General features: G+C 42.1%; 1 protein-coding gene across 2 annotated transcripts; it reads right to left on the reverse strand.

Annotated features, from left to right (window-relative positions):
- Positions 1 to 259: 259 nt before the first annotated feature.
- Ckap2l (cytoskeleton associated protein 2 like) lies at positions 260 to 24,273 on the reverse strand. 2 transcript variants are annotated; one of them, XM_034493883.2, is made up of 9 exons: positions 24,151 to 24,273; positions 23,354 to 23,420; positions 21,245 to 21,296; positions 15,537 to 16,783; positions 12,981 to 13,188; positions 8,506 to 8,661; positions 4,194 to 4,254; positions 1,940 to 2,126; positions 260 to 626 (listed from the first exon to the last, which is right to left on the reverse strand). In XM_034493883.2, exons 1-9 carry the CDS (start codon positions 24,185 to 24,187, stop codon positions 401 to 403), a joined length of 2,241 nt encoding a protein of 746 aa, XP_034349774.1. In that variant the 5' UTR covers positions 24,188 to 24,273; the 3' UTR covers positions 260 to 400. The 2 variants fall into 2 exon arrangements, with proteins under 2 accessions (XP_034349774.1, XP_034349775.1); XM_034493884.2 differs by having other exon boundaries at positions 1,940 to 2,123; positions 24,151 to 24,261.
- Between the last annotated feature and the right edge of the window lie 109 nt (positions 24,274 to 24,382).

Below are 24,382 nucleotides of genomic sequence, written 5' to 3' on the forward strand. Positions count from 1 at the left end.
GCTCACAGCCAGTCACACCACAGCACCAACCTGTGGGCACAAAGAGTAAGTACAATAGGATTACAGCAGGTCAGCAGAGTGTGAGCTTTTTTTTTTTTTCTATTTCACTTGAGATAAACTAAATAAATTTGATATTCTGAAACTTATGTATGCTGTAAAACTATCATGAAGTATATAACAAACACATGAACTAAAAGTTTTCTCATGGGGATGTACAATCTGAGAGTAAACCCAATGCATGACTTCTGAGACCCAAGACTATCATTTGCATCGTGGTGTCTTAGTATACATTTATTTCAGGTCGTCTTGACAAAGGCATTTATGCCTTCTTTGCAAGCCCTAAATAAAACCCTCAGTTAAAATTTTAAAAAACAAAACAAAAAACCCAAATATCACAAGATCATGATTCAAGGATTTCAAAGCCCAGCGTCACAGGCAAAGCCTCATTTTCACGGAAGACAAAGCACTCTGTTTTGTCCACTCCTAGTAGCTCGTCAAGAGAAGCCACGACCACGTCATGCTCCTGCAGCATTTCTGGGTAGCGTGCCACCGTTCTCTCGATCCTGGCCGAGCGCCTCACAGGAGTGATAAGCTTCATGTCCTGCACTTCTGGCATCCCGCATATTCTGAAAGAGACCAAAAGATATGTTCAAAACCTTCATGGCTACAGGAACATCCTGTTCTTGTTCTTTTTTTCTTACTCCATAATAACGCATATCCGGTACTTCAGTGTGAGCTTCCGATAGCCTTTCTCTGATGTGCAGGGAGTCCTGGATGGTGGCACCTACTCCTGGATGGTATTAGCACTACGGTGTTATGAACCAAGAGTGAAACTGCTTTACAGTTGCTATTTATTTATCTTATAAATGTTTACAGGCTGTGAGGAACCCCATCTAACACTGAGCTTCACTGCACTAAACAGGAATAACTGGGCATCTTTCTTGTAAAGTTGCCAATGCAGTTAGGAACCTTTCCACGACTGACCTAAAATTCACAAAACCACTGGCTGCATTAGCTTATGTGACACTAGCAGGCAGGTCAGCTGAAAAACTCTTATAATAGTGCCTTTGGAGCCAATGGAGACGAGCTTTGGGCTGACTGACTGCTTTCATGTATCCACAAGCCAACAGCAGTGGGTAAATAAATGCTGGCTATGGGTCAGGGCAGCTGTGCTTTCCAGAAAAGGAGGCAAAGGACTGCGGCCCTGGCGCTCCTGAGTACAGCCCTTCTAGAAGCATGAACAGAGAGGGGAGATAGTAAACTTACTTTTTGGAAACAGCACTGATACACTGTGGTACAGTCTTAAAATGACTGCAGTTTTGCCTTGAAATATTCCTCTTAGAGAACAGAAGGCTCTGAGCTGTGGTCTCCGACTGTAACAGACTCAGTTGCCCCCTCGATGTTCTCCCAGGGCTGGTCACTGCCCCCTTCTCTCCCACAATCTCCCAGGGCTGGTCACTGCCCCCTTCTCTCCCACAATCTCCCAGGGCTGGTCACTGCCCCCTTCTCTCCCACACTAACTTGAGATAGCACTACCTAGCTCCCCTTGGTGTCAGGCTGGTGGAGAGGAGACACTGGATGCAGGAGGGTGTGGCTCTATGCTTCACAGCAGTGTTAGGGTGGCAGGAAGGGATAGCATACACACAGAGAAGAAAGACCCCAGCTTGGCTGCCCAGTTCTAACCTCTACTTACCCTCAGCCCCTTCCTGAGTGCCAGAGACTGTGATTTGGGCATCTCTGCCAATGGAGGCTGGATGCCAGATCTCCTTTCAGCACTGACCTTTTGCAGTATCAAGAGAGCACTGACACTAGTCACTGACCTACCCTTTCACCACACCTGAAGCAGAGGTGTCTAAACTGCTTCTCTGGATGTGTGTAGAAGAAACAGAACTCGGCCAGAATCAGGTCTGTGGTCAGAAGTCTGGTGGGGTCTGCTTACCTAGGGATTGGGGCAACCTGTAATTTGATACCAGGGTTATTCCACTCTGCCACAGGTATCCGTGGTGCTCCTGCAGCCCACTCCCTTTCTGTTAGAGATGGGCAAGGTTGCTCAGAGTCCTTCTTCTTGGCCAGCTCTTCAGCAGATGTGGTATTAGTTCCAGCAGCTGAGGTGTCAGAGGTGACTGCTGTGCACACAAGGCCAGGAAGGGAAGTAAGAGGTAAGCAATTTAACAATTAAACTAAAAATCAATAAAGCAAGGCAGAGTGTCCATCGACTTCCCAGTAACCCTCAGGGACTCTGCAGAGCAAAGAAAGAGGTGTGACTCCAACTGCCATTTTTTTCCTTGCTGTATTTTACAAAATATTTTTTATTCTTTGGAACTTTCAAACATTTATAAAATGCATATTAATCATATCCATCCACTGATAGTCCCTCCAATCCCTCCTGAGGCCCCCACCCCACCCCATTTTTTGCCAAGCCCTACTGCAATGGCCTGTAACATCAGGCAGCCCACCAGGCAGCCTTCCAGACACCCTTCTGTGTGTATTTGCCAGTTGAAGATGGATCCTCAATCCCTTACAACACTGACCACATTGTCATCTCTTACTCTCATGACAGCTCTGAGAGACTAATCACTCCCCTTCACCATACCCTGGATCAATTTCCTTGTCATTATTAGAATTAATTTATTCAATCTCATAATCTCTTCACAACATTAGGTTGTGAATAAAAGATGTGATAGTAACATTTTGATGATAGCTCAACAATAAAACCTTAAAGGAAGCAAATCAAACTGGGATGGGCAGACATTGAGTCTAAAGGCTGGGGTCCTAAGAACAGTCAGAGGGTCAGCAAGTGCAAAGGCATGGGTTCCCATTTCCCCTTTACAATGAATACATGTGGCAACCATCTGAAGTACAGTCTTACCCCCGAGACTACATGGAATCTTCTACTCTGCTCTTCAAAGTACTAGCCATTTATCTGTTTTTCTATGACTTCATAGTCCCTAGTTAAAATCTATTCTTCTCCTTCTCCCTTTTCCTCCTCTTATTCTTCTTCCTCTTCCTCCTTTTCCTCTTCCTCCTCTCATACACACCCACACAACCCACCCACCCACCCACCCACATCCACACACACTCACACCCACACATAAGTTCTTACTTTGTAGTCCAGGCTAGCCTTAGATTTAAGGCCATCCTCAGCCAGGATTACAGGCATGAGCCTCCTTGGCCATCTTTATCTATTCTTATGTGACATCTAGGGTAAGAACCTATTTTATCTTCTAAAGATACAGCACATTTCCCCTTTCCACTCATATAAAGGTATCTTGAACATTTATTATATGTCACTGAGTTTGGCACAATTACTCCCACAAACAGATGCTTTAAAGGTTCCAAATAGTGACAGTGCTGTCTAAGTAAGGGGAGAGACTCTTGAAAGAACATGACCTTAGATGAGTGATAGTAACTTACTGTGGTGGTTTGAATAGGTATGGCCCCCATAAGTGAATGTGCTTAAGTGCTATAAGTGCCATAGTGAGTAGCACATTAGGAGGTGTGGCCTTGTTGTGTCACCAAGGAGGCGGGATTTGAGGTGATATATGCTCAAGTCATGCCCAGTCAGACAGTCTCCTGCTGCCTATGGATTGAGATACATCTCTGAGATGTATCTCAATCTACAGAACTCTCAGCTCTCTCTCTCTGGCACCATTTCTGCCTGCACACTGCCATGTTTCCTGCCATGACAATAATGGGCCAGACCTCTGAAACTAAGCCGGCTCCAATGAAGTGTTTTCCTTTTGAAAAGCTGTGGTGGTCATGGTGTCTCTTCACAGCAATAAAATCCTAAGTAACACACCTATGATGATTAAACATATAACAGGTCAGGGCATTTCTTCCTTTTGTCTCCATCTCTGTCTCTTTTGATAAACTGCTATTTTGTCTTTCTGGAGGATTCCAGGAAAGCAGGACATACTAGTCCAGGCTTCTGTGGTGAACTCTGCTCAGAATTGAGTACATATTTCATTTACTAGTAATTATAGAAGTGAAACGGTGGAAAATTACAGCTCAAAAAGCCAGGCTATGGAGGGCAAGAGGCAGCATGTGTGTGGTGTGTGTGTGGTGTGTGTGTGGTGTGTGTGTAGTGTGTGTGTGGTGTGTGTATGTGTTTCATTCCTCTGATCTACATGTTCTACAATGATTTTTACTTGCATACTTCAAGGCAGAGAATTGAAATAAAGAAGTAACCATACCTTCTATGCTTCTGCTTGTATCTTGCAGAATGTTCAGAATTTCCTGCAGCTCTTGTATTGGCTGTAGGCAACAAAATAAACAAATGGTATTGAAAGCATTCACGGTAAAACTGAGCTAAGGACTTTTTCTTAGCATCAAATAAACTTTCTTCAATAAAATGTTTTCTTTTTCAATCCCATATTCAGTGATAACCATTTAAAATGATTCAGTTTTAAAGATTCATCAGGAAAAAAAATGAAGAAACTGAAAATGTTGATTTAACACTGGCATACCAAATTTGAATGAAAAGATATGTTCAAAGTTGTTTATAATAAATTTCTTTAAACCAAATTCTTTTTTCCTAATAATTTATATCATATCATTAAAAATGTGTTCCTACATGAAGATTCTGCCTCAAAGTTATAAAGCTAGACAGACAAAAAAGCTAGACAGATAGGAAATACACCATGTACCCTTGTTGTCTGTTTAGTTCTTATTTTTACAATAAAACTTGGGCACTGTATTTCAGAAAGATTGAACCACAGGTTAAATCCTAGGAAGAATTTCCCCCACAGTCCTGTCATGCAGGTTCTTCCCCCTGCATCTTCCCTGGCCTCTTCTTTCTTGTCTTTATTTAGTTACTGTATCTAAAGAGCAGGAAAAGAAATTAACCAAGGGAAGGAAAACAAAAAGCTCCACTGCACAGAAGAACATGTAAACCCCGTCACAGAACACACCACTGCACAGAAGAACATGTAAACCCCGTCACAGAACACACCACTGCACAGAAGAACATGTAAACCCCGTCACAGAACACACCACTGCACAGAAGAACATGTAAACCCCGTCACAGAACACACCACTGCACAGAAGAACATGTAAACCCCGTCACAGAACACACCACCAGTCATATGCTGTTTCATTGTGGAGGTGCTATATTTAGAATTTTTTTTCCTGACTTGGTACTCTGTATCAAATTAATAAGCACACACATGTACACACACACACACACACACACACACACACACACACACACACCACACACGACCAAGCATGGTGACACACATCTTTAATCCCAGCATACTGGAGGTAAAGTCAGGCAGATCTTTGAATTCCAGGCTAGCCTGGTCTACATAATGACACCATACATTTGTCTCAATAAAATAAAACAAAACAGGGGCTGGAGAGATGGCTCAGCCGTTAAGAGCTATCTTCCAGAGGTCCTGAGTTTCAATCCCAGGAACCACATGGTGGCTCACAATCCTCTGTAATAGGATCTGATGTTCTCTTCAAGTATGTCTGAAGAGAGCAATGGTATACTCATATACATAAAATAAATCAATAAATTAAAAAAAAAATAAAAAATAAAACAAAACCCTATCCCAACCAAAACAACAAACAAACAAAACCCAAATCAAAGAACTAAGGCAACCAAACAAGTTAAGTTATAAGCGTCTGAAGTCTGAAATATCATACATACTGTAATGAATGTGAATTATAAAACACTTGCACCAGCGTAGTTTCTTATTAATTTTTAAAAGACATGGTATTACTATGTACTCTAGGCTAAGGTAAGTCAGGCTATGTAGACAAAGCTAATCTCAAACTCATGGCAACTCCTCCTGCCTCAGCCTCCTAAGTGTTGGGATTACTGGGGCAATCCCAGCTCCATGAAGCAGGCTTTGCATTTGTATAGGTTTCTGTGAAAATGGTAGACTGAATATCATTTACTCTAACCTCCACTGAAACTCTACTGAATGAGAGTCAAGGGTTAAAAAGAGCACAGGAGAGAATGAGCAGCAGCAAGACTTTGGGAGTGGAGTGCTGCAGCCGACGGACTCTCCTCAGAGCTGGGTCTCAGGCAGGATGGCTGAGGAAGCTGATGCAAGTGTACCACAGAGCTTCCAAACCCAAGAACAGGACATGAGGCCTCTGGAGCATCTTCTGAAGAGTCAGATCTGCAGCCAGACCCTATACTTCCAATCCCATACAGCCTGGTGACTGTGCCCTGCCCCTCTTCACCCTAACAGAAAACTGGGACACATTCTCCACATTCCTGAGGGAAGGCTGGGGTGGGTGCCTACTTGGAACCCAGGCTAAGGAGATTCCCAGGTCTCTTCTCCCAATGACTATCCTCTCCAGCACAGTTTCTAGCTCACAGGAAGAAGTCTGTTATACCTCCCACTTCCAAACACTCTGACCAGCTAAAGAGGAGAGACCTGAAGATACTAGTACTGATAGAAGGCTCTCCACCAACCACTGCAGCTACATCACCCTACTGGGTGGCCCACAACATGTGGTCAGAGCCTTTGCTTGTTTTTGGTGTGTTTGTACATACATGTATGCATGTTCAATGTGTATGTAACTGTGTGTGCACATGTGTGCATATGTATGTATGTATGTATGAATGAATGAATGTATGAATGAATGTATAGGCCAGGGGTCAACCTTTGTTGTTTCTCAAGAGCCATCCACCTTGTTTTCTGAGACAGAATCTTTCACTAGGACCTGGGAGTCATCAATCAAGCTAGGCTGGCTGGCCAGAAATCTCCAGGGACCCACCTGTCTGCCTCACCAGTGCTGGGGTCTAAGTGTATTTCACCAGGACTGGCTACTTTATACAGGTGGCAGGAAATCAACCCAGCATCTTTATTCTTGTTCAGCAAGCACTTCACTGACTGAGCATCTTCCCAGCCTCCAGAGCTTTTGATCCACTTCTCAAATCTACCTGTGTGGGTATGTGTATATCCCAACTTCTCCAGCACGTGAGTAAATCCTTCAGTGAATAATGGAGACTAAAACAACAATAAGACTGGAGGAAGAGCACTGGAGAAGAGACAGGCAATGCAGGAAACAAGACACAGACCTTCCTCAAGAGCTGTGGAAACGGTGTCTACAGTGATGGGACCAGAACCAGAGGACATCTGGTAAAGATGGAAGCTGATTCCTGTACAACCTGGAATAAACTAGAGGGGTCTTTAAAAAAATAAATCAAAGACTGTCTGAAGTTTTGACATGATTTAGAAAATTAAAAAATATGAAAATTAGTTATTTAATAAATACCCAGAAATTGAAACATAGGCAAAGTAAGCAATGAATTAATTCTGGAAAGGTAGATGTGTTTGAAAGGCAGAGCGAGCACAGTCATACCCCACTGCTCAGTACAGCCATGTATTCCTTACACATGAACAACAGTACGGACGCCGGAGTGATCAGGATTGTCACAGGGCGTTAAGGGAAACATGGAAGATGGCAAAGGTCCAGACACTAGGCGGGGCTGTCTGCATGTGTGTGTGTAAGTGCTGGGGATGGGCAGGTCTGTGTGCAAGAGGGTTAAGGCCATGTCCTCACCTGCAAGTTCAAAAATTATGTCTGAAAGAGAAAAATCAAGAGACAGCAATGTAAGTATGTCTTCTAAAACTACAGAGGTAAAACCGGAGTCAGTTTGCTCTGGGAAGTAGAAATGTGAGGGGGAAGGGGTGGGTGAGGAAAAGTCGTTACTGAGTAAAACTGACCAGACTGTACAAGTACAACACATGAACAATCCTGGAAGTGAGTACCTCGGGACGGGAGGTAGGGAGAGAACCGACATTTAAGTGAAAAGAGTTATGAAGTTATTTGATATTCTCTTTGTTAAGTGAATCTGCAGAAGGCGGTTGCTGTTTGGTTTTGGAATTAGTAGGCTACTTGAAGTAATGGCTCTGAATTAGTAATGTTCTGAATTTAGTGCATTTAAGTTGTTTTTAACTATTGGACCTTGATACTATATTGTAACTTTCCAGTGTTATTTTCCAAACTACTTATTCCTATAATTAGTATTAAGTAAGACATGGGTACTTGACAAAAACAAACAAATAAACAAACAAACTCACCCAAATTCTACTGGTAGAAATGTAAACCTACTTTCTAAGAAGGAATTTATAAATTAAGAAGGAATTAATAAAGAATATATTCTACAGCTAATTGATGGTGGTGCACGCCTTTATTCCCAGTATTTGGGACGCAAAAGCAGGCAGACCCTGTCTTGGAGAGAACAAAACAAAACAAAATAAAACAAAACAAAACACAAAGCCAATGCATTCTACCTCTGATTCTGTGATTGCCTTTTGAGGTGAAGTAAGTTTCTGCGAGTGTGTTAACTATACAAAACACTGGGTTTCACTGTGCTAGCGCCAGGTGTGTGTCGAATGCACTTTGATCACACTTATCCTATTATCCCTTTACCCCTATGAATGGAGCTTAACAGTGCAGTATAGAACCTATATTACTGCAAACAACAAAGAAAGCCCATGAAAGAGAATTTGACATCAGCCATCCAAGACAGATACTCACTGTTGCTCCCTTCTGAACGGCCTCTTCGTACAGTCCAACAGCATCAAAGGTGCCTTTACTTGCCAGTAACTTAGCTTTGCACACCCAGAACTTGGCAAATTTTTCAGCCTCAGGAATGCTGGACACTATGGCAAATATTTCATTAGGAAGTACACCCTAGAAAAAGAAATGACAGATATAATTTTTACCATGTCACTGTTAATGCTTATATCTCTGAAGATATAGTCATTAATTTTTTTTGAAGTTAAAATCTAAATTTTGCTGAGGTATAGTAAATATATAATAAACATATAAACATCCTCATTTTAATTGTACATTTCAATAATTTTTAACATGAACCTTTAAATTTTAAGCGTTACACAAGACAAAAAAAAAACAAAAACATTTACCACAGCATAAGGTAAAGAATATGTTCTATATTTTTATGAAATGAAAGACACAAACAGAATCAAGATCTAGTATTGTTGCGGCCCGAGCTGCCTCACGTTTGGGGGCCAAAATGTCTTGGACTGTTCTGTCAGTGTTCAAACCCGCACTGCCAAAAGCCTTGGGGACTAACTTGTTAGTCCGAACTGTTCCAAGCAGCTCTGGTCTGCAGGTTGGGGTTCAGCAAGACAGAGAGTGAGGACGGACTGGAAGAATGGAGACCAGACATAGTGTGATTCAATCCCATTTATTCTTCAGTCTCTCTTCTTCTCCAAGTCCCAAGTCTTGAGTTCCTAGTCTCTAGTTCCTAGTCCCTAGTGCCTCCAAGTTCCAAGTTTCTACTCTCAGGTTCAAGTGCCTAATACCTAATAATTATTCTTCCGAGTTCTTCTTTGAGAAGTGTCTTCTTCCTCAATGCCTAATTCCTACTCCAAGTTGTACTCTACTATGTTGTCTGGTACTCTCTAACCTAATTCCTAGTTCCAAGTTGTACTCTCCTAATGCCAATTCCTACTCCAAGTTGTATTCATAGTTGTACTCTTCTGAGTGCCTAATAATCTGTTACTCCAAATTGTTCTGCTGAAGTGTCTGATTCTCTGTTCCTCCTCCAAGTGTCTAATGTCTACTCCTACTCCTAGTGTCTGAATCTCTGTTACTCCAAATTGCTCTGAACTTTCCTGTCTGCCTCTCGCCTTTTATATGTCTCACTTCTAAGCCACGCCTCTAAGTCACAACTTTAATCATGCCCTTTGGTCTTGTCTCTAAATTTGATCTCTAAGTCACACCCTTAAGTCACACACCTTTAAGTCTCACACACCCAAGGGAAAATCCTGGGTATCTAAAGCAAGATGTTATCAGAGTGTGCTCAGCTGTTGTAGGCTAATGCAATCAAGTCTCTGGTCAGGGTATATGGCTCAAGATGGCTGCAAGGATGATAGCCGCCTTCTGTCAGCTCCCCACATAGTATAATAAATACTTCTTACATATTAAAAATATTCAAAGTAGCACACACATATTAATAGAATTGTGAACTGTGAGTCAAGGCTACTTTCCATGTGATTAACTGCAGCATGCATGAAGAACATTGTTTTAAACACTTTTGCAATGGTTACAAAAAATGATCAGTCATTAAGACAACAAAGAAAAACTCAATCAACAAATTCTATTAAGCAGAACCCAGAGAAGGCCACTTTACCAACCACAATACAAATAAAAACTAAGAACAGTAAGAAAAAGGCCACTGTAAGTATGAAATGCAAAGACACGCTTCTAAGACAGCCTTTGAGTTAAAGAACTCTAAATAGAAATGCTAGGCATCAGAAACAAAGGTAGAACAATGAGAACATGTTGGGCATCAGCCAGCTGCTCAGCCAATGATATCAACTTAGCTCAAACCCACTTTGGACCTGCACTGTGATGCTGGGGCTGGGACTCTGTAAAGGCTTTCTGCCTGGTGGTGGCTCTGGCTGGGCCCTGACACACAGGAGAACAGAAGGAGACTACCCAGGTGAAGGGCAGAATCCTTTTATCTGCTTTTATCACCCTAGCAATAGTCCCTCTCCAAGGACAGCAGCTGGTTCTAGCTGCAGCCAGCATTGGTAGGGGACACAGGGTAGTGGACTTTCCTCAAGGTCTGAACTCCAGGCCCACGAGCTCCCTCCTCTCATCCTTAAAACACTAGCATGTGTTGGGTGGTATACCCTACTGGAAGTTGGAGTCCTAGTTTGTCCAAAGTTCACCTCTTCTAGTGAGATACTGTGAATTACATATGGAGTCTTCCTCCATTTTCTGGCATATAACTTCTAAAATCCTTGGAATCTTCAAAGTCTTTTGCATGCTAACAAATTGATGACTGGTAGTTCCTAGGGTAGCCTCAGGATGGTGGCTGCTCACAGGACAAGAGACAAGCAGAACCAGAGGGTAGGGGGCTTCAGTCCTACCCACAGCCTCTGGGGAGAGACTGTAGAGTAAGCTGACCACTAATGGTTTAACACAGATCACGGGAATCAATTATGGCTATGTAATGAGGCCTCCATAAAATCCCAAACCAGACAAGGTTCAGGGAACTTCTGGGTAGAACACAGGAAGGTTTCTGTAGGGCCGTGCTGGACAAGGCCATTCTGTTTTTGTGACCTGACCCTGGTTGATGAATATTAGTTAAATATGATAGATATTAGACAGTAAAACCAGGAGGCAAGTTTATAGCATTCATTATATTCATAAGAAACTAAGACTGATTAAATCAGCCAAGCTTTTAACTAAAAGCTAAGAGAATAACAATTGACAGAACAAGTGTAGACACTGACACATGAGAACAAGTTACTAGAATCTAGATTTTATAACCTTTAAAAAGATCTTAGAGAAACCTTCAGCAAATCTGATTCCCCTGCCTCCCCCCCCCTTTATTTTTTTTTGAGACAGGGCACACTATGTATTTGAGGCTGGCTATGAACTTTCTGTATCCCCCTGGCTGGCCTTGAGTCTGTGATCTGCCTTTAGTCTACATACTATACATTCAGCTCAAGAAACAAAACCAATTATTGACTACAGGAGAATGTGAAAAGATACACAGGCTATTTTCTGAGTATAGAGAGAAAGGGAAAATATCTAAGTCATTTGATCGAGACCAGGAAAACATATATAAAACTGTGAAGTACTGCAATTTGCAAAACAAACCAATCTGCCTCATTTCTATCTACACTGTATGCACACATACAAGGACTGGAGAGAGAGCCAAAAATGGGTGATCACCACCCTTCAGGGAAGAGAAGGGGATGGAGGTCTGGTCATTAATCTGTATTATTATTTGAAATTATTTTAATATTAAGAAGGTACTGATTGGGGAAGGGTTTGTGCAGAAAGAGTTCAGTCAGTAAGTGTTGCTTTGCAAATAAAAGGACACTGTGCAATAGCCAGAAACCTACCAACAGCTGGGACTGGTACTGCATGCTTACAATTTCAACACCAGGGAGGTGAGATCCTTGGGGCTCACTAGCCAGTCAGCCTCCAGCCTAGCCTACTAGGGAGTTCCAGACTTGTGAGACCCTGTCTCAAGACAACAAAACCAAACAACAGCAACACCACCACCACCACAACAACAACAAATCTCAACCCAACCCAAACCCCCACCTACCTCCCCCAAACAAGAAAGCCAGAGCCAGAAGAATGGCACTTGAGGCTGTCCTCTGGCCCTCACATAAATGTGCACGTAAATGTACCCACCCCTGCCCCCCACGCAAAAGAATGTATTCATGTATTTGTTTTTTAATGAAACTAAACTAAATAAACCTCTGAGGTTTAATTCCACAGAGGAAAAATATTAAAATAATGTTCCACTGCATCCCCCCAAGTTCAACACTGTGAGATGGCCTTACTTCCACTGTCCAGATCTTTCTGCCTAGAGGTTTTATTAATGCATTGTTTATTAAGGCAATCACCAGCTTCACGCCCATTGTCTACTATCTGCTTTATCCTACTGTAGACTCCAGGACACAATTAGGATGCCATTTCTAGCTACCAAAATTACTCAGAGCAAGAGAGGGATCACTGGTTAAAAGCACTGGGTGCTCTGCAAGAGGACCAGGGCTGCTTCCCAGCACCAACATGGTGGCTGGCAACTATTTGTAATCCTCCAGTTCTGGGGGATTTAACGCCCTCTTCTGGCCTCCATGGGCACTGCATGTACATGATGCAGCTATACACCCAAAGCACTCATTTGCAAAAACTACAAAGAAATAAATCTTAAACCAGCCCTCAAACAAAGATTAGAATTTAGGAAATGATTCCCGTACAAATGTTGCTTACTCTTTAGACCCTTACAGTAGGAGAAAGTTCCTCTTGTTTCTTTATGGAGCCAAAAATGATCTGGGTTAGTTTCCTAAGCTCTGAGCTGCCACCTAAGTGCATGTCATCATGTTACTGCTGCTACTATCACTGTGGTTCTAGAAGAGTGGCTGGGTGTCTGCAGAGGCGAAGGCTTCTGAGGAGCCTGTCTTAAGCACAGGACTGAGTGTAGCAGCAGAGTTCTTCACTCTCTCCCTCTCCCTCACCTCTTCAATGAGCTTCAGACACTCTGTCAGAGTGCTGTTGATCTTCTTGGACAGCTCCAGTTGAGCTTTCTTTTCTTCTTCTTCTCTTTCAATGCTTTTCCAGAAGGAAGTGTTCATTTCCTCTATGACTTTTCTTTTTGTTTTAAATTTCATGGGAGGCCGTTTATAGGTTTTCCCTTTAGATTTCTGCCATTCTGCCAGCTGTTTCCTGTAATGAGATGGGGGAGGGGTGGGGGTTAGTTCTTTCCCTCTTTCCTTCTTAACATGTTTGCTTATAAAACACATGGCTGGCAGAGACTGTCATCTCTAAATCTTCTACTACAGACAAGGTCAGGGGGACAGAATAAAGAAAGACATACAAATGAGCAGTGTCCACGATGGGTTTCCTGCCCCACTAAGGATTGCAAGGATTACAGAGGACTGACTGTGCTTCAGTTTTCTTTTTTAAGGATTTATTTATTTATAATTTAGTCAGAGTTCTGCCTGCATGCACACTTGCACACCAGAAGAGGGCATCAGATCCCATTATAGGTGAGTTACCACGTGGTTGGACATCTGGAAGAACAGCCAGTGGTCCTAACCACTGAACCATCTCCCCAGCCCCTGTACTTCAGTTTTTAAATTCCTTGACCCTTGGGCTGGAGAGATGGCTCAGAGGTTATGAGCGCTGACTGTTCTTCCAGCCGTCCAACCACATGGAGGCTCACAACCATCTGTAATGGGATCTGATACCCTCTTCTGGCGTGTCTGAAGACAGAGACAGTGTATTCACATATATAAAATAAATAAATAAATCTGTTTTTTGACTGTACCGGTACATAATCAAGATATAATACAGGCCCCAAAACTCTCCAGAGAGTGAAGCTCACCTCTAATCTCCAGTTTCTGATGGCTCTGCCTTTTGTCTTTACGGTTTTGCCTTTCCCAAATGTCAATAATTACAACAAATGAAATTCTTAACTGTCATTTCCTCCGACTCTAGAAGGCAGGCGATCTTAACAATCAGGCAGTCATAAGTCTTCTACGCTAACAAAGCTGGGATGCACCATCTTTGTTTCCTGTAATCCAGCGCTTCTCAGTCTTCCTAATGCTGCGACCCTTTAATATAGGTCCTCATGCTGTGGTGACCCCAACCATAAAATTACTTTACTGCTATATCATAACTATAATTTTGCTACTGTTATGAATTGTAATGTAAGTATCTGATATGCAGGATGTCTGATATGTGACCCCCAAAGGGGTTGCGACCCCCAGGTTGACAACCACTGCTCCTGTGCCTAGCATTCTTATCTCCCCAGTCACCTTCTAATCATAATGAAGAAAAATTTTCTTTTCTAAAACCAGTGTACTTCTAGGACTTCAGTGCCATAGCTAATTTCTCTAAACTTTCCATGTTTGCCCTAAGTCTTCCTTGCTCACTTGAGCCTGGCACGATGCGGGTGGTGAGGGAACACTCGCCATGAGTGGATGGATCTAAGTCTTTCCAGACTTTATTCTCTTTGTAACCATATGCCACACACTGTCTAAGTCAATCTGTGATCCAGGCTGAGAGTTCTAGAGCAGAGCCTCTCACCCACCCTCAGCTGTTGTGCTCCTCTTGCTCCTCAGCTGCCTTAGGTCTCAGCTGAGATGTCACTGTTAGAAGAACTTGCCCTGAACCTCCTGTTCAAGCAGACATCCTGGCCCTACCCTCTCAGTCACCCCACCAAACAGTAAGGTCTTTTCTGCTAGGAAGGCAGAGAACTCTGTTCTGAGACCGAATGCTGCCCTTCCTCACTCCGCTGCAACTTTTAGCCACCACCTAACTTTAACATTTCTTTCATTGTTGTCAGGAGTATATTTTCTATGCCAAGCAGGTGCATGTGTGTGTGTGTTTGTGTGTGTGTGTGTATACACGTGAACTCTAAGGAGGCTCATTTGCATTCTGGGATCAAGGCTGGTCTTGGGCACAAAGAGGACAAAAATCCTTTGGCTCATCTTTAAGTATCACATATAGCTCGAGCCCCAGCAACCCCATGTCCCGATTTCCAACATCTGCATGCCACATCTGAACCCCATCTCAGTTTACTTTCCCCACCCTGGCTCATTCATGCTCATAGAAGCTTCCCGTTCCTTTTCTGATAACTCTGCCACACTTAACACTGGCTCCTTACTTTCTAGCTATGTAAAGTTTCAACCTGTCCTGTTCTGCTGCTCATTAGTCTTTACAGGACACTTCTTGGGGGACTAGTTTATATCAGCAACTCCTATTTCCTGTTCATCTATTCTTTTATTTTTACAAAACAATTTTATAATCTATAAAAAATTTGTGAGCCCCCTAGTTTTAAGTTTTAATATTTATTATAACTTCATATCTTCTTTTCATGTTCTTGCTAGATACCACTGAGGAGCTCTCTCTCAACCAAGAATATATACACATATAAAAATGTGTGCATCTGTTGGTGGTTCCAAGGGTTGAATTTAGGACCTCACACATGCTAGGTAAGTGCTTTATCACTGAGCTACAGCCCCAGTCCCAACCACTATCAGTAGTATCTTGGAATTAAGGCAAAGTACCTCCGATCCTCTCCTTCTGCGTTTTTAACATGCGGGTGAGTCTGGGTTGCACTCGGGGCTCCCTTCCCACTTGTGGCTGCTGTACTGGCTTGAGTCCTGGGAGCAGTCCTACTCAGAAAATGGCTCTGAGGAGGAAACTTTTTGAACTTGGAGTCCAATGTCTGTGCTTTCTGTTGAAAGATGTTATTGTACTTACTGTTAAGTGCTTTATTTGCTCTTACGTTAGGTGTGCTTGGGATGACTGAATTACAGTTGCCAGCTGTCAAATTAGGCCTCTGGTTCATGGCTCTTGATTTTTGCAGAATGCATGATGTCTGGGGTCCAAGCCAAGGCTGCACAGGCTTCGGATCCTGTTTCATGTTGGGACGTCTACTGTTAGGTCCTCCCTGAAGCACACTGAGATGGGAACTAGGTTTAGTAGGTTTTACTTTCTGTTCAGTAGCAGGGCATGACAGAACCTTAGTTTCATTTGGTCTTCCATATCTGACCCTGTTAACCGTCATGTCCTGTGTGTTCTTGATCACTGGTTTCTTTGATGTCTGAGTCTTATTATGGGCTGGCACTGAGTGAGAGGGAGCTGTTTGTAGGGGTTTTTCTCTTGGTCGTGCAGAATCTGCAGTTGTAGGGAGTCGCTGAGACTTCACTGGTTGAGCTCTGATTTGTGTGTTTCTAATGAACTGTTTGTTAGCTCTGTCTTTCAGAGCAGTGTGAGTACCTGAACTTTTGCACAAGATCTGTTTAGGAGCCAGACTTCTCTGAGTTTGCTTAGAAGGGCTAGTTTTTGGCTTCCTTATAGAGTGTAAATCAAGATCTGGCTTTTTAGGTTTTAGCGCAGTCTGGGGGAAGTTTTCTTTGTTCATTTCATCTAGAAAGCCATCCAAAGATTGTTTTTCAGCATGGGTATTAGACACGGGATCTGTACATTTAGCATTTCCTTGATGTGCTTCCTGTTGCTTTTTGGTTTTTAATTCCTGTATATCAAGGGACTGCCTGGGTTTTCTTGACAGTCCTGTAGTGGATGACACAGCTGTAGGTTGCTGCTGAGACTTGTTGGACTGTTTATAGTTTGAGTTAGAAGAAAAACATCTTGACGTGAGCCCTTTGCTCGGAAGTTTTGGTGGCTTCAACTCTGGCTTCTGGGACCCTGTGATACTGGCTGGTTTAGTCTGGAGTTTAATGTTGATGGGTCTTGTAGTTTTGCCAGGCAAAACAACATGATTGGAAACATCTTTTTTAGGTCCAGGAGTCTGAAAACACAAAGAAAAAAAAAAAACCATTTAAAAACTCATAACAATGGCTCACTTTTTAAAATGATGGAAACAACTGAAGCACATGCTAGAAACCAATCTTAGGACGTTATTTAACAAAGATAAATGTAAAACACAAAAGCTCACCTTTGTGTATAGGTGACTTTTGTAATTTGAGTTTCTATTAGAAGTATGCCAGTCTTTTTAACTTATCAGTTAAAAAAAAATAGCTGTTTCAAAAAAAGAGTTTGCTTCTTTTTAATGCCCCTCATGTTCCAATGAAGACTATTTCTAGCTGGCCTAGACAGACACGCCACAGTACGGTAACTCAGTAACTTAGAGTAGGTATCTCAGCAAGTCCTCCCTTGTACTTCCAGCCACAGTAAATATTGTTTTCCTTTTAGATACTTGCCTGGGAAATGTTTCAACCCTGGAAGTCAGTGCTGTCTGTAATTATCAGTGGGTAAACACAGGGGGAGAGAACACTGCAACATGGGGAGTCTTACACTCCTCTTCTACCTTCAACAATTGCCAAAACCCAGAAAAACAAAACAAAACAAAACAAAACAAAACATAACAAAACAAAATCTGGGGTCGCACTTGTTAAGTCAAGATAAAATGTTTTCTTCTATAGAAAATAGATTTTTTTCATATAATATATTCTGATTACAGTCTCTTTATCCCATCTCCTCCCAGATTCTCTCCACCTCTCTTCCCATCCAAATCTTTACCCCTTCTATCCCATTAGAAAACAATCAGGCATCCAAAAATATTAATAAAATAAAATAAAAATGAGCTGGACTAGCACAGGGCAAACATGAAAAACAGATGAAGAAAACACTCAAGCAAAGCTCTAGCTGCAGAGATGCACACAAGACAGATTTTTAAGGTTAGATACTTTTAAGATTAGTAAGTACTTTAGTTAGTTTTCATTGTTAACTTGAACTTGAGAAGAGGGCAATTGAAAAATTGCCCAAATTAGATTGACCAGTGGGCATGTCTTGATTGCTATGGGGTGGACTAGCCCACTGTGGGTGGTGCCACCCCTACGTAGGTGGTCATGAGTAGTATAAGAAAGCTAGCTAATAGCTGGGTGTGATGGCACACGCCTTTAATGCCAGTTCTCTGGAGGTAGAGGCAGGTGATCTCTGAGTTCAAGGCCAGCCTGTTCATCGAAAGAAAGCTAGTGGGGGGGGGAGGGGAGGAAGAAGAGAAGAGAAGAAAAAAGAAAAGAAAGAAAAAGAAAAGCGAACTAAGCATGATCCTGGGAGCAAACCAGAGAAATGAGCCGGAAAGCAGCATTCCTCCATGGTTTCTGCCTCAGTGCCTGGCTTGATTTCACTTAGTGATGAACTGTGACCTGGAGATACAGCCAATTCAGCCTCAAGGTGCTTTTGGGAAAAATGCTTTGCCATAGCAACAGAAAAAAAAAAAAAAACCTAGAACAATAAGCAGATGTTTTAGTCAAGTGACTTAATTTTGACAAAAAGAGAATTGGCTACAGGAAACTAAAAACAAGGGAGGCGAGAACTTCCTGGTAAATATTGGGAGGCCACTGGAGTATCCATAGTGGAAGCACTTACTCAGGAAGAAGTGGACAAATTAAAGAACATACATCTCTACAAGAGGATACAGAAAGGTTCAAAATACCACTCTCTTGCTCATATTATGAAGAATCACTAGGTAAATACAGGAAATCTCAAACAAGAGCCACAGGCACTAGGGCAAAGAAGACGGCAGCCTGAAGTGCTATCAGTGTGTGGTGTTGCTGAGGGTGGATGAAGGAGAGCTGCCGATGGGAGGCACTGAGAAGGTAACCAACGGCTGTATTTATATTTGGGCTACCACTTGGACCTAACATTCACTTCCGAGCTCTACATCATCCTTTACTGAGGAAGTGGGGATGCTGGCATGAAAATGTCTAAATGTATTTTTATGGCTTACATTTCTTATATATTTAATAACTCTCAGATTTCATTAACATGCCATACAATTTAGTATTTTAAAGCCTCCAATTGAATGTGTTTTAGAATGTTTATGAGGTTGTACAACCATCCCCACAGACTGCCAGACATTTTTATCACCCCAGGAAGAGATTTGTTAGTTGTCACTCTCCATCTCCCTTTCTCTATAGGTCTTAGCAACCACTGAGCTATGAATACATAGGTATACTATACTTATGTAGCTGGAACTATTAACTAGGTGACTAGATAGATTCATTGCATATGCGTGTGTGTGTGTCTGTGTGTGTGCGCGTGAGTGCACACATGTGTGTGTATGTATGTGTGTATGTATCTGGCTTTTTTGTTTCCCTCTAGCATAACATTCTCAAGACTCACTCATGTTGTACTGTGTACCAATACTTTACTACTTTTGTTCTGAAAGAGTCTCATGTAGCCTAGGCTACCCTTGAACTTGATATTCACTCAAGGATAACCTTACACTATTAATCCTCCCACTTCCTTCTCCAGAGTGCTAGGGTGACAGGCACGTGCTATCACACCTAGCTTATGTGACGCTGGAGTTAAAATCAGAGTTTTGTGTGTGCTGAGCTGGCAATCTACCAACTGAGCTATACTCCGGCCCAGAACTTTGTTATTTAAAAAAAAAAAAATGTAAAAAGCTTCTTTTTGGAGAAGTTTTATGCTCTTAGAAAAAAAAAAAAGTGAGCATGAAGTACAAACGGTTGCCCCAAACCTTATTTCCAGATATGCCCTCCATTACTTGCTTAGGGTTGAATAATATTAAATTGTATGGTTATACATATTCATCCACTAGTTAATGAACATTTGGGTTGCTTCTCCATTTGGGGTTTATAAATACTGTCACTATGAATATTTGTACACAATTTTTATGTGAGCATATGTTTTCAATTTTAGGGGTATATGCCTTTTAGAATCACTTGGTAAATCTATGCTTGCCTTTTAGGAAACTATAAAAGTTTTCTTCAAAATAGCTATATCAGGTTATATTCTTATGTACCATGTATGAGGTTTTGGTTTTTCCAGATCCTCCCAAAACTATCTGTCTTTTTTGAATGTAGCTATTTTAGTAAGTATGACATAGTTTCTCACTGTTTTTGTTTGTCTGTTTGCTTCCCTGTTGCTTTTGATATATGTGTGTGCACATGTGTATATGTGCATGTGTGTATGTGTGTGCATGAGTGAGTGTGTGTATGTGAAAATGTGTTTTTTACTGGGGATTGACACTAGAGCCTGGTGCATGTAACATTTTTCTACTGATCTATATTCCTCAGGCTTATTCTTACTTTTTATTTTGAGCGAGAGTCTTACTAGGTTGCCCAGCCTGGCCTTGAACCTTCAACTGTCCTGCTTTTGGCAGAGATTATCAGCCTGGTCTGCCAGCCTCACCTTTCACTGTCAGTTTGATCTGCATTTTCTTAATGGTTAACAGTACTGACTGTTTCTTCTTGTCTTTAACATCTTTTGAGAAATGTCTACTCAGACTCTGCCCATTTTAAAACTGAGTCATTTGTCTTTTAATTGTTTGAGTTGTAAGGGTCATATACATATCCCAGGTACTAGATCCTCATAAGATATGTGACTTGCAATTTTTTTTTTTGACATTTTTTCCATATCTTGATTTTGGATCAGTCTGACCTGACTAAAGTATTACAAGTGGTGGAACTCGTCATTCAGTTTCAAGCTGTCTGGTGAGAGAAAAGCTATACTATACTTAAAATAAGACATCAGAACTGAGGGTGAGGGGGAGACTTTAGAGATACATTCAACTCTTTCACTTAATAGACAAAGTGAGCTACTCAAGCAAGGCTGACTCTTAATTCTTTTAAAACTATCTTAGAACTGATAGATCAAGTTGAAAAAAAAAGTTGAAAAGCAAATAAGGTAGGAATAATTGCTTTAAGCTAAATTTACATTCACTCACTCTGGACATCTGAAGGAAGAAAATTCACAAAGGAGGTAAGGAGGGCTTGGCTCGAAAGAGATTTATTCAAGGTTGACTGGAGAAGGTGCTGTGCTAGACTCTAGGGGATGATTCTGAGGCCTCTCAGTAGAAAAGATATAAACAAAAGAAGATAATGATACAATGAACCAGGGGCCATCACAGGGCTGGGAAAAATATTAATGCCTATCTCACTGATGACTTAAAACTCCAGAATAATTTCTAAAAAGTCGGTATATTCTTTAAGTGGCCCATGTACTCAACATAATTTATTACTAGAACGAGACAGGATTTGACTCTTACTGGTTGTATAATCAGGCCAAGGACTTATTCTCTTTGAGTCCCACTTCTCATACATAAATGGGCACAGCAGTAATAATAACAGTAATGTTTATTTTTTTTCTAGGAGGAGTATCCTAGGTACTCGGGTTTCACACAGATAGTTTTGATTTAGGCTTCTTGGTCCAGCACTTTATTTTATTCCTAAAGCATTCTGGTTTGAATGTTAAGTCATACAAGATAGGGCTGTTTACTTACATATTTAGAGGACGGTGGTTTGGGGCAGATATTCTTGGCTTTTAGATAAGGCCTATGAAAGAGAAAAACAGAATTAATCCTCGGTACAGAAGAACCAGGGAAGCTTGGGAAGAATAGTGATTAAAACATTCTGATTTTAAACCAACAGACTTTCTATATAGGGTAAAAAAAATAAAATTATGATTTAATAAATACCCTCACTGTTCCTTCCTCAGCTCTGTATCCCCTCCCCATGAGCACAGCTGTTCTAACCAACTCCTTTCGTGACTTTTCTGGGGGTGGGAGGAGGGCTAGCCTACAAATGTAACATTCTAATAATATTAATGAAATGTATATGGCCTCTTCATAGCTACAGTCTTATTTAAGCATCAGCTCTTGAATACTGAGGGTCAGGCAGGAGAGAGAAGACAGCTGACTGCTTAGTTAAGAAACTTCCTTCCTTGCTGTGTGTATCTTCAGTGTTTTTCAGAGATAAATTGTACAAAACCAACTCTTCAGATCATGGGTATCACATTTATGATTTTAACCAACATTTAATAAAGACATATAAATAAAATATAAATATTTAATTTAAATACTTATATAATAAAATAATATATTTAATTTAAATATTAAAATTATATATAAATGAAAAATAAACTGCATTCATACTGAACATGTAGATTTATTCTTATATTCTTATTCTTATATACTTATTCTCTAAGACAAACTATTTCCGTGACATTTATATTGTATCAGGAATCATAAGTAGCTTGTAGATGATTTCAAGTCTATAAAAGGATATGCATAGGTTACATGTAAACACTATAGTATTTCATGAAACATCTGAGGATTCTGGTACCTGTGAGGACATAACCTGAAGATGAAATCTATCTAGCAAAAAAAAAGGAAAGATAGAACAGAACACAGTTTAGACTGTGGGCCAAACCCCAAGACTAACAGAGACTTGGACAGGATAAGGCACGGGAAGGCAGGAACGTCTCTAGCTTTAAGTTCTATATCTTTATGCATTAAGAGTGACTGACAGGCCTGGGGAACGTATGTCAGTGGCAGAGTGTTTGTTGTCTAGCATGTGATAGGCCCTGAGTTCCACTCACAGAACAGGGGAGGGGAGAAAGAGAGGAAGGAAGAAGAGGAGTGTGAAGAAAAGGAGACAGAGAGAGGGAGGGAAGAGAGAGTCATCATAGGTACTAAATGAATCTTTGTTGACAAAACAATTTTGGTTCATTTAATCCAGGAAGTAGAGGTGAGGAAAAACCCTAGGTAAAATTACCTGGGCTACGAAGATCTCCAGCATCCACATAACATCAGGCTTGGTGAGCACGCCTGTAACCCTAGGCACTAGCGGGTAGAGATGAGTGGATCATGGGAGAGGGCTGGCCAGTTTGCTTAAAGTAAGCAGTGAGCTTTGGGTTCAGTGAGCCATGTACTCTCACCAGAATAAGGTGGAGAGTATTAGAGCAAGACACCCAACATCCCCCTTTGGCGTGCGCGCGCGCGCGCACACACACACACACACACACACACACACACACACACACACACACACAGACTGAGCCATCCAAACGGGAGGCAAATACACCCATGCTAAGCAAGAGAGAGAAATAACAGGACAAAGATGGTGCGGTGCTGAGAAAAGCAAAGGATAAAGTGGTTATGTTCTGTCCACCTCAAATACATGCCAAGAGAACATCAAAGGGCAAGTTGGGAGGATGCCGCTGTGCCACTACTGTAGGCTGACCATGCAACCAGCTCTCCTGCCTAAGCACACACCAGAGCCAGTGTCCTCCAGTTCCTTGACCAAAAACTGCTCTGCAGGGAACCAACTTTCCCAGGAAATAGAAGGAACCAGAAGAGCTCCCAGAGAGGTAGGTAACAGTGTAGAGCCTTTCTTCTTTTGCAGACTGTTAGAAAAAAAAAATGCTTAAATCTCTGCCAACAGACAGCACTGCCTAGGGGTTCTTTATCATGTCTGGACTGAAATGCTCCTTTTGTTATTACAGGATCACCACACAAGTCAAACAGACTGGGAACAAGAGGGATGGTACATTCATTGCTATTAGCAACCGGGGCAACAAAGCCAGCGTAACTATGGGAAGGTAAACTCACTTGGTGTTGGGGTCCTTCAGCTTTCCCTTGGCTGCCAGGTACTCCTGGAGCTTTTGCCACCGTTCTTCTGTAAAACATGGACATGAACAAACAACAGACGAGTTACAGAAAATCCTTTATATCTTTAAATATGACACTTTCCTGTAGCTATTTTGGCTTTGATAAAGTCACCAGGCCTGTTATGCTTGCTTTCAGTACCAACGATATCAGCTTGGTGCCAAGCTCTTTACTGTTGATACCAACACAACAATCCTATGAGGTATTTGGATGTTTGAAATTCAGAGGTGAAGTGACAGGCTTAAATTTACTCACTTATATGCAGCAAAGCCAGGATTTGATAGCAAGAATTTTTTTTTAACCCTTGAGTTAAAAAATGTGTGCCTAGGACGGTGCGCAGAACAACAGGCCCATAACTGAGTACAGAGTGTGCATCCCGAAGGTGACATGGAGGTGGTGCCCCACCTACTGAAGACGTAGAAAGGGCTCCAGGTCCCTCAGAGACCAGGGTTTACAACATCCTTAAGCCTCAGCCAACATTTTATCAATCAACCTTCTGACAGCGCACATTTTATTAGTCAACCTGCAGAGACTCGGACTGTGGCCGAACCAGCGTCTTTCCTGACTGCTGTCAAAGTTCTGGCCATAACTAGCAATACAGGGGTGTCCCCATGAAGCAACGGAGCGCGCCTCTCCTCGCTGTGACCCGAGTCCAGAGTCCTTAACCTATCTGAGCTCGGGGGAGACTGAGGCAGGCGGGGGAGGCCTGGCAGCTTTTGGAGGCTGCGGACCACACTTACCCGCAGCCGCGCTGGCAGCGGGGCCGGGCCCCACCATGACTCTACCGCGACAGTTTCTTTCTTCAAAGGGCGCGCCTTGTTCTGGTACGAGAGTCGGGCTTCCGTTTGGATGCTCCCATTGGCTTCCGCGACTTTGAAATTCGCCAATAGAAAGGCGGAGAGGGCGGGATAACAGGAAATGGACGCTTTGAGGTTCTCCCCTCCCCCCGGGGACCACCCCCGAGGCGCTGCG

Source organism: Arvicanthis niloticus, chromosome 2 (assembly GCF_011762505.2).
Source record: "Arvicanthis niloticus isolate mArvNil1 chromosome 2, mArvNil1.pat.X, whole genome shotgun sequence".
NCBI classification, from domain to species: Eukaryota; Metazoa; Chordata; class Mammalia; order Rodentia; family Muridae; genus Arvicanthis; species Arvicanthis niloticus.